General features: G+C 34.8%; 1 protein-coding gene across 2 annotated transcripts in view; it reads right to left on the reverse strand.

Moving 5' to 3' along the window:
* Positions 1–13,982, reverse strand: part of MTHFD2L (methylenetetrahydrofolate dehydrogenase (NADP+ dependent) 2 like) — a 141,089-nt gene that overhangs the window by 75,010 nt on the left and 52,097 nt on the right. For both annotated transcript variants that reach the window (XR_007476948.1, XM_049708985.1), the window contains exon 6: positions 2,954–3,046. Coding sequence is in view for 1 of the 2 variants with exons in the window: in XM_049708985.1 (XP_049564942.1) it covers positions 2,954–3,046 (93 nt within the window). In the remaining variant the exon portion in view is untranslated. The remainder of the gene's footprint in view (positions 1–2,953; positions 3,047–13,982) is intronic.

A 13,982-nucleotide genomic window follows, 5' to 3' on the forward strand; every position in this document is an offset into this window, starting at 1 on the left:
AGGAATAAACCTACCTAGGGAGACAAAAGACCTGTATGCAGAAAACTATAAGACAGTGATGAAAGAAATTAAAGATGATACAAACAGATGGAGCAATATAACATGTTCTTAGATTGGAAGAATCAATACTGTGAAAATGACTATACTACCCAAAGCAATCTACATATTCAGTGCAATCCCTATCAAATTACCAATGGCATTTTTTACAGAACTAGAACAAAAAAATCTTAAAATTTGTATGGAGACACAAAAGACCCCGAATATACAAAGCAGTCTTGAGGGAAAAAAACGGAGCTGGAGGAATCAGACTCCCTGACTTCAGACTATACTACAAAGCTACAGTAATCAAGACAATATGGTACTGGCACAAAAGCACAAACATAGATCAATGGAACAAGATAGAAAGCCCAGAGATAAACCCACACACCTATGGTCAACTAATCTATGACAGAGGAGGCAAGGATATACAGTGGAGAAAAGACAGTCTCTTCAATAAGTGGTGCTGGGAAAACTGGATGGGTACATGTAAAAGAATGAAATTAGAACACCTCCTAACACCATACACAAAAATAAACTCAAAATGGATTAGAGACCTAAATGTACAACCAGACGCTATCAAACTCTTAGAGGAAAACATAGGAAGAACACTCTTTGACATAAATCACAGCAAGATCTTTTTTGATCCACCTCCTAGAGTAATGGAAATAAAAATAAACAAATGGGACCTAATGAAACTTCAAAGCTTTTGCACAGCAAAGGAAACCGTAAACAAGACCAAAAGACAACCCTCAGAATGGGAGAGAATATTTGTAAACGAATCTACGGACAAAGGATTAATCTCCAAAATATATAAACAGCTTATGCAGCTCAATATTAAAGAAACAAACAACCCAATCCAAAAATGGGCAGAAGACCTAAATAGAGATTTCTCCAAAGAAGACATACAGATGGCCAAGAAGCACATGAAAAGCTGCTCAACATCACTAATTATTAGAGAAATGGAAATCAAAACTACAATGAGGTATCACCTCACACCAGTTAGAATGGGTATCATCAGAAAGTCTACAAACAACAAATGCTGGGGAGGGTGTGGAAAAAAGGAAACCCTCCTGCACTGTTGGTGGGAATGTAAATTGATACAGCCACTATGGAGGTTCCTTAAAGAACTAAAAATAGAACTACTGTATGACCCAGCAATCCCACTACTGGGCATATACCCTGAGAAAACCATAATTCAAAGAAATACATGCACCCCAATGTTCATTGCAGCACTATTTACAATAGCCAGGTCATGGAAGCAACCTAAATGCTCATCAAGAGACGAATGGATGAAGAAGATGTGGTATATATATATAATGGAATATTACTCTGCCCTAAAAAGGAATGAAGTCAGGTCATTTGTAGAGATGGGGATGCATCTAGAGACTGTCATACAGAGTGAAATAATTCAGAAAGGGAAAAAAAATATCGTATATTAACTCATATATGTGGAACCTAGAAAATGGTACAGATGAACCGGTTTGCAGGGCAGAAATTGAGACACAGATGTAGAGAACAAACGTATGGACACCAAGGGGGGAAAGCGGCAGTGGGTTGGGGGAGCTGGTGTGATGAATTGGGCGATTGGGATTGACATGTATACACTGATGTGTGTAAAATGGATGACTAATAAGAAAATAAATAAATAAACATTAAAAAATAATATAATACATAAATAAATAAATAAAAAGAAGTCAACATAACATTGGGTTTGCCAAAATGTTCGTTAGGCTTTGCCGTAATGAACTTTTTGGCCAACCCAATATTTGTCTTCTGTGAATATTTCAGCTGCTGCAGCAGTATTTTACTTAATGTTGACCTGTGGTCTGAAAAATTGTATTGCCTCTCTAAACATCTGATGTCTTACTTATGTCAACCCGGTTCAAAAATTTGCACTTGATATCATCTGAATATAATTTCTCAGAAAAATGGGAAATGTGCTTAGCCTTACCAGCTTACTGGTGACTTCTTGAAAAGGGAATATTTCTATTTTTACTCTATGAAGAGGCAAATTACTCCACCTGGAATCATCACATATATATTCTGACTTTCAGAGAAGGGCCTATATTATAATAAAAAGTGAATTAAACTTGGTTGAAACTAATTTAAACTATTATTATTCTCTTCATCAAACTCAATTTCTTCTGGAACTTTTACCCTCCCTTCATAGTTTGTAAATACTCAGCAAATCAAGTGTAAAGCCTAGAAATTACCAATAACATCTAATTGATAAACAAAATGAAAAACGCTCCCATTCTAGTCTTGGATAAAACAAGAAGAGTCACAATTGTCTGCAATGTAGAAATGCTATGTGGCAAGAGTAAAGATAGAAATGAAGGGTAGAATTACTTTGTATGTTTGATTATAAAACAAATTAAGGAAAAACCTAGATCCATTAAGTAGAAGTGCAATAACTGTTCTCTCTGTTTCTATTCCTGCTCTTCTAGACTCAATTCCCCTTGACACAGTATGAATAATATTTTAAAAACATAAGCCAGATCATGTCAATCTCCTGCTCACAGCCATCTTTGGCTTATATGAAAGTCCTTACAGGGTCTACAAGGTCCTATGTGAGCTAGCCCTGGCTACTCTTTCAACAGCATTTCCTATCAGTCTCCCCATAACTTATTCATGTTTAGAACCAATCATGTCTGTCAAAGTAATTGTAAAAGTACACATTTATTCTTGTGCTTAATCTGTCATTCCAAAGGCTGTTTTGTTTTTCCACAATGAAGTGATGAATGTTAACATAGGTATAATGGACCAATATGATGATTGCCAAGAGACAGAATGGAAGTCAGTCCTACGTATACCTAAGTCTCCCAAGAAGCTGTTCTTATAGACATGTCAGCAATTAGGGCAGGAATTAGTCTGCTGATGACATTTCACCAAATAACAGCCACTGAAGACTTACCTGCAGCTACTACGATAACATCTGCCAGCAGAGTATGGATCTTCAGTTGTTCTTTGGGAGTATATCTGTGAGCTATTGTCACAGTTGCATCACCTGGAATGCAGAATAACTTCCATTAATGATTACTGAGGTTTTTGTTTTTTTTTTTAATTTGTGAATGCTCCAATTTAGAGGACTTCCAGTTACATCCTAAGAATAGGAGAACTGCTTTGAAATTATCAAGTCACTTAGCAAGCAAAAGCTAGATAATCTAGATGACTCAAAATATTGTACCCCTCAATTGAACAGTGGAAAATCAAATGAGATAAATGAAGGTATGTGCTGACCATCACAGGAGAGTTGTAAGTAGAGTCCTAGAAACCCAGGATTTGAAAGTTCTGTATTGACAGGTCAATACATAGATGCAGGGGATACTCACTGGCTTGATAATATGTAAATATTGAAAACAACAAAATAAGTGCACTAAAAATGGCACAATGTACTGTGGAAGCATAGGTGAGAGATTAATTCTGCTTCATCCTGAGGAGGTGTCAAGGAAGGTTTCCTGAAGGAGTTAATATACATTTTTAGGTCATAAAGTATGAACAAGACTATACTAATCAGGGAAAGAATAAAAGAGCATTCCAAGCCAAAAGGATAGCAGGAAAAAATGGACCAACTTTGAAATTATATGTTTAGAAATTGATGACGAGGTCTAGGATATAACAGGAAGTATTCATACATGATTTAATTAAGAGATGTAGGACTAAGAGAGGTTAGCAGTATGAGGGATTCCAGTGCTTAATGTATGAGCCAAGGAAGGGGAATAAGGGAAAGGTAGTGATGAGGGAAGTCAAAGGAAGGACTTGCAGTAAGAACAGGGCCGTGTGAGACAGTATTGTCTCTCTTCTCCTCCCAGATAACATGCAAATGCTAAACAGTTAACAACAAAAACTGCACAATTTTTAGCAATACTAGAAGACATATTGTACACAGACTCCAAAAACATGGAAGAGTTACCCAGGATCAGCAGAGTTAGTAGATACCACACAGGGAGAAAGGCAGAAAGAAGTTCAGAGAATAACAAGATGGCCAGCAGTGGCAGATCTCTGGAAATGACTACAAAAATATACATCCTGAAGGTGAAGGGATCACATAAAATGCAATATATATCCCTCTTATTTGTAGCAGAAAATGTGGGAATAAGGGCAGAAGAAGCCCTCTTGGACCTAGCATAGTTCACAGTGGGTAGTAACACAAAGACTCAGAGGAGCCATTCAAACAGGAAGCAGTTTGACTCTGTGAAAGTGGTGAAGGAAGAATCTGAAGGCTGCTCAGCATGTCCTCCCCAAACCCTAACAGAAGCACCCTGCAAAGATAAGATCCAAGAAAATCCAGCTCATTCCATGATAAGTAATTTTAAAAAGGATTTTACACAGCATCAGTAAAAGGATACTATATAAGAATCAGCACAGGGGAACTTTGATTCTAGTGGTAGTTACATGACTATATGCATTTGTCTAAAGTTACGGAACTATACACCAAAAAAGAGTAAATTCTACTATATGCAAATTTTTAAGTAAATAAAAGGATACATTTTAAAAGTGGCAGGCCCAAGGAAAAAAAACAAAGAAAATTTTAAATTTAACAACAAAGTAATAAACTCAACAGAAAAATGTTGTTATGGAAAAGTTGAACATTATGGCCAAACACTATGCCAAACACTTTAAAAATAAGAACTTAGAGTCATACAAAATGGAGAAAAAAGACTTGAGTCCATACAAATTGACCTATAATAGTCAACAGTGAGACACATATCAGTAAAGTTGCTGGATTTTAAAGACTAAAAAAGGAATCCTATGAGCAACCAGGCAAAAATTCAGATTTTTACATTCAATTCCAGAAAACAGCAGAGCAATACCTACAAGAGACCCATGTAAAGAAACTGGGAGCAAGGATTTCATATCCAGTCAAATTGTCTTCCAAGATTAAAGTTTGCAAACAATTTTGAAATTGTAAGAACACAGGAAATACTGTTCCCATGAGTTTTTCCGGAGGAACGAGCTAAAAGATGAACTTTAATGAATCAAAATGTATCTGAGGAAACTGGCAAAAGGACTATTGGAGTGTTTTGAATATATTTAATAACAAAATTAAGGCAAAAAAGTGTGAGGATTGGGGTGATAGACAAAATGTTAAATGCTATTTGCTCTGATTAGGTAGAATTAGTGCAACTAACAAAATTAGAATAGGAAGGACAAAATTGAGAAAGTTTGCTGATTGCCTTATATTTAATGACTAGAATGAACAGATATAATTTAAAGCTGACCAATCAAATAATAGAAATATGAGAATATTTAAAAGTATAAGGTAAACACACTACAAAGATAATTTTTATTTGCAAATATCAGGTAGGAGACAAAAGAAATGGAATCATGGAAGGAAAAGGAAACATTTTATCATTTCTTCTAATAGAGTATCAATAGATACCGTATAAAGAAATAGAGAACTAAGAGTACTGTATAAAGTTATAATTATTAACTTCCTAAAGCTTCCTAAATAATAAAACAACTATATACAAAAAAGAAAAAATATAAAAAGTAAACAAAACCGTAAAAACAACAAAACAGAAGATAATATGACATTTCAGACTGCATATATTTACCATAATAATAAATATAAATTTTTCTGTTATCTATTAAAAGAATAATATATTAAAATTGACTCACAAAGTAAAGTCTAGTTCTACACTTTATATAAGACACATCTACAACAAAGCTGTTCAGAAATGTTGAAAATAAAAGGTGGGCAAACATATAACAGGAAAATGACTAATCAAAAAAAAATGATGCTCTTATTATCAAATAAGGAGAAATTCAGCAAATTTATCAAATAGGATAAAAAGGTACATATTATAATGCAAAGGTGTGATTTAAATGAAGACACGACAATGATAAATATATAAGTAACAAATAAAAAATAAATCAGTTCATAAAACAGAAATTACAGGAGATACACGGAGAAATAGAAACACATTGAATTTGTTGAATTCAATTAACCTTTCTCAATCCATTACAGATCAAAGGTATAGAAAATATAAGCAACATAATTAATGATATATATCTGATTACAATATATTAAACTCTGAAAGTAGATCATATATTTTCCTTTCAGGTGCCCAAAGAATATATTTTTAATGATATGACTTTGGCAAGAGCAAAAAAAGTAATTAATACCAAAAAGTAGATAACTAGATAAACTATAGATATTTTCTCTGATCACAAATCAATAAAGTTATAAGTATTGACAAAATTGAAAAACCCTTCCATTGGAAAAAATTTTTAATACTGTTTTGAACAATCCTTGAGGCAAAAGGAAAACACAAAACAACATTGCAGAATTTCTAGAAACATTTATAATAATAGTACTACAGATTAGATCCTATAAAATATAAATAAAGCAAAGCTTAGAGGAAAATTCACAGACTTAAATTATTATATAAATAAAATAGAAATTAAAAAATGAGTGAATCAATCATTTAACTTAAAATGTTAGATAAAGAACAATAAAATAAATAAAAGATATTAGAAAAAAATTAATAAACATAAATGTTAAAATGTTTATAATAACTAAGCCTAAAAACTGTAACATTATAAGCAAGGAGAGAATTCAATAAATTAGCCAAGTAAAAATGAATATATAGAAATAAATATGAAAATTAAAGAAAACCTCAACTAAAATTGGAGTTGAGAGTGCCTGTAGAAGGTGCTCTCACTACTATCACTTTCCATTGTTTGCATGCACTGGCCTCTATTTTCATGCCGCGTGGGAAGAACTGTATCTTGCTTTACCAAACAAGAGGAAGTCTTCTATTTCAGGAAGGAAGATTTTTCTTGCCCAGCAACAGACCAGCCAATGAGAAGCCATTGCCACCCTGAACTCTTACTTTCCTCCAGTAAACTTTTGTTTAGAACAGTCCCTCCAAACTATCCCCCCCGCTTTTCTCTATAAAAGTAAGCTCCCCTCCTTTGTTCTCTGGATTTGCCTATGGTCCACCATAGCTTGCATCTCCCAAACTGTAATTCCTCTGGCTATTCCCAAATAAACTCATCTTGCAGGAATGGTAACTGGCTATTTTATTTTTAAAGTTGATATAAATACTATCATATACAACAACATGTAAGATGATATAATGAAAGAAAAGACCCCATTATAATAGCAATACAAAAATAAAATACTCAGAAGTAAACTTAACAAGAAGTGTGTAAAGTCTATATGGTAAAAGAAAATCTCTAGAACACCACCAAAAGATTTAAGTAAGACTGAGGAACTAGTCATGGTTTTAAGACAAACCATATTCTTGAGTAGGATTCAACATCATAAAGATGACAGTTCCCCCTATATTCATTATACATTGAATACAACTACAAAAAAAATGGTATTTTGCTTTTTTCTAGATGAATATAATTTTATTCTAAAGTTAATATGGAAAAATAAAAGAGAAAACCAGGAAATCTTTGAATAGGAAGAACAATGAGAGGGAACTCTTTGTACTTGATACAGCAGTCTTTTTCATTTCAGATAATGGTACCACCTTCTGCCCAGATACTTAGAGTAAAAGTCTGAGTTCCCCTTGTTTTTTCTCTTTCTTTCATTTGCTATAAACAATCAACAAATGTAGAGTATATGTTTAGAACCATCCCAAGCCACCAAAATTATGAAGCATCCTCCCATCTCTATCTGAATACAATTCTCCTATATTTAGAAGGTTCCCCTTGTACATTAGCAGCCCACTCAAGCATTCTCTTGTTCCAAATGAGAGCCTCCCAAATCCCTGCAAAAACCAAAATTAAAACCAAACCTTCCCACTTCATCATTACTGATGATTTCATCAAGGAACTGAGCGATACATAATCCAGTGAGTTATATACACATATAATTAACAATCTGTAAAGCTTCAAGCAAAAGAAAAAATATTGAGATGAATTTCAATCAGCATGGAAAGATCTTTTAGATAACTCCACTCCTTCAATAATAATATCTAGTTAAACTGTTTTTACTCCTAAGTGAGTTTGGCTAGGAATACCCATGGAAATATCAAAGTCTTATTTAGACTTGATTGATCAGTTTCTGACTATTGTGCTATCAAACAATGGGAAGGTTTTTAGCCTGCTATTCATTAAAATGGATGACGATAGCAAAAGAGAGTTGAGTCATGGGAGTTAAGAGCAAATGTGTTCAAATAATGCCTCAGATGCTTCTGCCTTTTCCCCTTGATACCTGTTCCTGGTTCTGAGAACTAGATATCCTAACTGTCTTACTTGGCGTTGTGAAAATTCTTGTCATTTCTGTTTTCAATTCTGGCGCCCCATTACCTTTGTTCAATGAATCCTATGACTTGCTGCACCTAGTCATTTCTAGCACCTCAAATTTTTCCCTAGGGTAATCAGAACCAACAGGTTACAGCAGCTACTCCATAAAATGATGTATATCTCTGACCCTCAGATGACTTTTTCCCTCACTCAGTTTTATCCTCATATTGTGAGTATGAAAAGAGCCTGGGCTCAGGCTTAATTTTTCTATCACACAAACCCAGATAAAAATGCTCTGTGACCACCTACAAGGGTGGGATAGGGAGGGAGACACAAGAGGGAGGAGATATGGGGATATATGTATATGTATAGCTGATTCACTTTGTTATAAAGCAGAAACTAACACACCACTGTAAAGCGATTATACTCTGATAAAGATGTTAAGAAAATGTTTTATAAGAAGTATTAAGCAACTTCACTGTGCCCAGTGCTTTACATCATGTTTGTAAGATATAATAAGAATAAAAGACTTAGAACCTATCTCCCAGAATCACAGAGTTCTGTTAGAACTTAATAAATTAGCTGCTGGGCAAGATATGCTTCTTACTATATAAAAGTCCACAGTCAATCAAGACTTGTTCACTGGGAGCCACCTGCACAGTTTTCTAGGCTATCATTACCTCTGTAATTTATGCAAAACTGCAGATTGTAGCAAAGAGTTGTTGGCAATTAAAATTTGAGGAAATTAATATTTTCTATTTAAAAATGTTAAGACAAACAACACAATATGATTCATTTTAGAGTATCATTTTTTTGTTAAAATTACCTAAATGAGGCATTTACTTTTGTCAGACATTTCCAGCCATTCCCTACATTCATTTATTCGACAATCAAGAAATAATCCCAGGACCATGCCAAGTGAGGGAGATACACAATTCCCTCCTCTCATATGGAAAACAGATCTGTGAATCAGAATTATAATACAATGTGATAACTCCACACTAAAAGGAGGTATAAGTTACAGTGTTGGCACAGAGAACCATTATCTACTCTAGCTAAGAACAGCACAGGGGCACTTAAAGGTCTAAGAGAGAGGTTCTTGATGTGAGTAGGAATTTGGTTTGCTTCTGCTTCAGTTCCCTTATGCTTTTCCTATCCCTTCCAACTGATAAATCATTTTCCATAAAAATAATTAGAGGCATATTATTTCGCCCAGACTTTTGGAAAGTTCTTTCTTACAAGAGCTAAAGTCTCCCTTTTGGCAAATTTTACTAGGATCCTAGATCTATCTTCCACAGCAACGCAGGACAAGTCTCATCTTCCTTTTCCATGAGGCAAATCTTCAAATACATACTTGCTTGTGCCTGTATAAGCAGATGAAGCCAAATGGCAAATCCAACAGGAGCTTGAATCTCACATGTAGGGTTTTGCTTTGTTACTTTTTAAGGGAAAAATGAGTCATTCCCAATATATTAACTCATACCATGGTCTGTTTGAAAGGGAAAATTACCAGGGAAATCGCAAGAAGGAAAACTCAGTATTTGTCAACAGAATAGCACTAGCTGGATAAGAGAAGCCTGAGTTCTGTTTTCGGACAAATGCCTCGAGAGGCCTAAAGATTCTGAACTTGAACATGTATTTCTTTCCCTCTCCATAAGCTGCAATTACATCTTTAAGCATAAAACAGACAAAAAACAAAATGCACAGAGCCAAAACATATGTGATGAAAATAGCTCTTATATAAGAACTTACTACACGTCTAGCACTGTTCTAGTACTTTACACGTATTAACTCACACAATCTTCACCAAACACTGTAAGTGTATTTTTTATGAGGTAGAAACTAATATTATTTACATTTTTATAAATAAGAAAACCGAGAAAGTACAAAAAGCCCATAATTTGTCCAAGGTCATAAAACTATATAAGAGTCAGAATTCAAATTTATTCAGTTCAGCTCTAGTGGCCAAGCTCCTAGTCACTTCACTACACAGCCTCCGCCCTAAGCAGAAAGGAAAGGAACCATTGGAGTTCACAGTTGTAAAATCAGAGCTGAGAAACACTATGTGTTCACTTTGGTCAGCAGAATAGCATTTCTGGGATTATCATCCTGACTCTTTCAGGAGGCCAGTGGGGGATCTTGGATGACACTTCTTTTTCCTTAGGGATAAAGTCTGCCTTTAGATCTCACCTGGAACACACTGGTAGTACTAATAAGACAGCATCTGACAGAAAACACATGTGTCTCTAACAGAAAAAGGACATTGTCAGCTTTAATTTTTACCACTTGTAAAATAATCAAGAGCTAATTTCCCCAGATCTTAAAACAATACTGTACTCTCTTGGCTCCTGAATTCCATCTACTATAAGTTTTCTGTTTCAACTTCAGCTGTTTTTTCTTTGTTTAAATAACTTTAGATATAGTTACAGAGTATTCAGATCTAAGCCTTCTTTTCATGCTTAAAATGGGCCAGACTTTAATCTGGTATCTGGTCAAGACCTGGCTGGTTTGATTTGCTGTTTATCAGTCTTTCAGTTATCTTCCAAACACCTTGGGTCACTAGGTGGATGACAACTAAGGAATATGGTTTCACGTTTAGTTACTCAAATACCGTTTCAATTCCACTCCTTTTAACCATCTATCTCAATCTATCTCTTTTGTGAGAAAGAGTATTAGGAAGGACTTACTGAATCTTGACCACCATTGTCTCTAGATAGTTAAAAGATCTTCCCCTGGTTTCAGCCAAAAATTATTGAATCGAAATCATGGATTCATTCATTTAACATAGACAATATATAAATGAGCAAATACATATACAATAAAAAGTTTGCATAGAAATAAGTGCTATGAAGAAAAAAGCACAGAGTAAGTAAACAGAGTAATAGCATAGGTGCTACTTTGATAAGGTGGTCAGGGACAGCCTGGAGAGATAACATTTGGACAGAAACCCGAAGGAAGTGAGGAAATAATTATGTAAATAACTTCCAAAAAGAGCATTCTAGGCCGAAGGAAAACCAAGGGCAAAGATCCTGACACGTGAGCATGTATGACATGTTCTAGGAAAGCAAAAGCAGGTGTGGCTTGGAGGGCAGTGATGAAGGTGAGAATGGTAAAAATTGAGTAAGGAGAGGCAGCCCAGGTAGGATCATGTAAGATCTTGCATATCGTAGTAAGGAATTTGGATGTTATTCTGGTGTTTTATTGTTTTGAGTGTTATGGGAAGCCACAGATGATTGAGACACACCAGTTAGAAAACAGACTGCATGTGGGAGATGAGACAAGGGTGGAGGTGGGAAACTGGTTTGTAAATTTTATAGTGTGAGATAACGGCTGTCTGAACTAAGGTCTTATTAGTGAAGATGGTGAGATCATGGGTATATTTGACACAGACTGTTAATGGATAAGACATGGGGTGTGAGAGAGAGAAGTCAAGGATGGCCTGAGCAACTGGGTGAATTGATGGCGACATTTACTAAGACAGGGAAGACTAAGGGAGTAAAATTAAGAGTGAAGGTTTGTATATGGTAATTTTGAGATGCCTACTGACCATCCAAGTGGAGTTGTCAAGTGGACAGTGGTTATATGGGTCCAGAGTAAGAGGTGACACAGGTGGTATTTAAAGCTATGAGGCCGGAAAAGATTGACTAGGGAATGACTCTGGAACAGGAAGTGAAGCCCTGGGCTCATTCCCATGCTTTGAGTAGTCTTCCTCAGTTACCCTCCCTGTATACATTCTTCTGTGGAGCTTCCTAAAAAATACCGATATTCAGATCCAACTCATAAAGACTCTGATATGATTGTTCTGTGTTGGGCTTAGGTGGCTACATTTTTAAAAGCCCCCAGATGATTACAGTGGACAGCTAAGTTTGAGAAACACTGGTTTAGAATTTGGGAAGAAGGGAATGACTCAAAAACTGAGAATGAGAAGAAACGTCTAAGTGAGATCAGAGAAATGTATGCCAATGGTAGCTTTGATCTATGCTAAACAATAAGAGAAACAACCCTATAAAATATGGCTGTTTCATTAAATTAAAAAGCATGTTATAAATATTACTCAGTCCATTACATAGTTCCCTGCTTATAAGTAATTTTAGGAGAAAATATTTTTTGGTCTTAATATCAGAAAATATTTTATTTATCCTGAGCATGTGTTTCCTTTTTATTAATCTTTATTGGAGTGTAGTTGATTTACAACATTGTAGTTATAGTTTCAGGTGTACAGCAAAGTGAATCAATTATACATATACATATACCTACTCTTTTTTTTTAGATTCTTTTCCACATAGGCCATTACAGAGTACTGAGTAGAGTCCCCTGTGCTAGCAGGTTCTTACTAGTTATCTATTTTATATATAGTAGTATGTATATGTCAGTCCCAATCTCCCAATTTATCCCTCCCCATCTTATCCCCTGGTAACCATAAGTTTGTTTTCTACATCCATGACTCTATTTCTGTTTTGTAGCATGTGTTTATTTTTAACTCTAAAGATACTTACTTGGGTAACTAGTCATCTTTTTTTCCTGCCTAAAAGCTCACAGGATGAAATTAGTAACCCTATCACAGAAAGTATAGTTTAGACTCAATTAAATAAATGTACCAAACACATATTCAGTGTGCTTGGCAGGGGAAAATATCCATGAAGATTTAATGATATGCCTATTTTTAATAGTAGCTTTATTCTTGGCTCCATTTTAGTTCCAGGCCTTGCTTCCCCTTTTTCTTAACTAGTTCTCATTTGCATTGTGCTTCATATATTGTTGTGGACCACCTTAAATACTTTTTAGAATAAATGCAGTATAATAGCTTATATGAACTGAACACTGAGTTCTAGGGAAATGCAGGAACAGAGTGTGCACTCGGGCAATATGATAAAGAGCCTATTCTCATTAACACTAGGCTCTCCTGCTCCAGCAGTCAACCTTCACCCATCAAGACTGCAACTATGGTGTAAACAAGTTGCCAGTTATAAAGGAAAATATTGGCTTTGGAGTCTTATATTTTTAGGATTATTTTCCTATTAATAGTGATAAAATGTGTTAAATCATCCACATGAATCAATTCCCAGGTGACGAAATTCCTCATGGTACCAAACAGCTAGGTCAGTATTCCTGACTGTGAAACAGATTTTAAGCTATATATATATATATATATATATATATATATATATATATAAAACTAACTAAATTTTAAAGCGATCAGACCCTCCCAAATCTTAGCCAAAATGAGGTAGTCAGCTCAGTCATGGGATAAGGGGCATGAGCCAAAGTATTGCCCTTTCCTTTCTAGTTGTTTTGGCTGGGAGATGTATGTATGAGATCTATTTGTTAAAGCTTTATATAATTTTTACATTTATTTTTATTTTTTTCTTTCCAAGATTAACAGATGGAAAGAAACTCAGGAATCTTATTACAAAGTCTTATTCTGCAAACTTGCTTAAAAGACCATAGACTAAGGCTAAATAAGTATTCTCAAGGCTCTGAATTCATTCTCTGTGTGGAAAAAGGCTAGACCTCTGGGGTGTATTAGTACAAATTTAGCAAATCTATAGATACAAATATGGCAACTATAAATACAAATATATACACACACACACATATATATGTATATGTGTGTGTGTGTGTGTATATATGTATATAATAGTTTTAGGGGGGATAAAAACAACTTTCAGGGTTAAAGACTTTTACTCTCACAGATTCACAGTACTTACTATATTAAAGGTTATATTATATTACTATAT

The sequence above is a fragment of the Orcinus orca genome, chromosome 4, assembly GCF_937001465.1.
Source record: "Orcinus orca chromosome 4, mOrcOrc1.1, whole genome shotgun sequence".
NCBI classification, from domain to species: Eukaryota; Metazoa; Chordata; class Mammalia; order Artiodactyla; family Delphinidae; genus Orcinus; species Orcinus orca.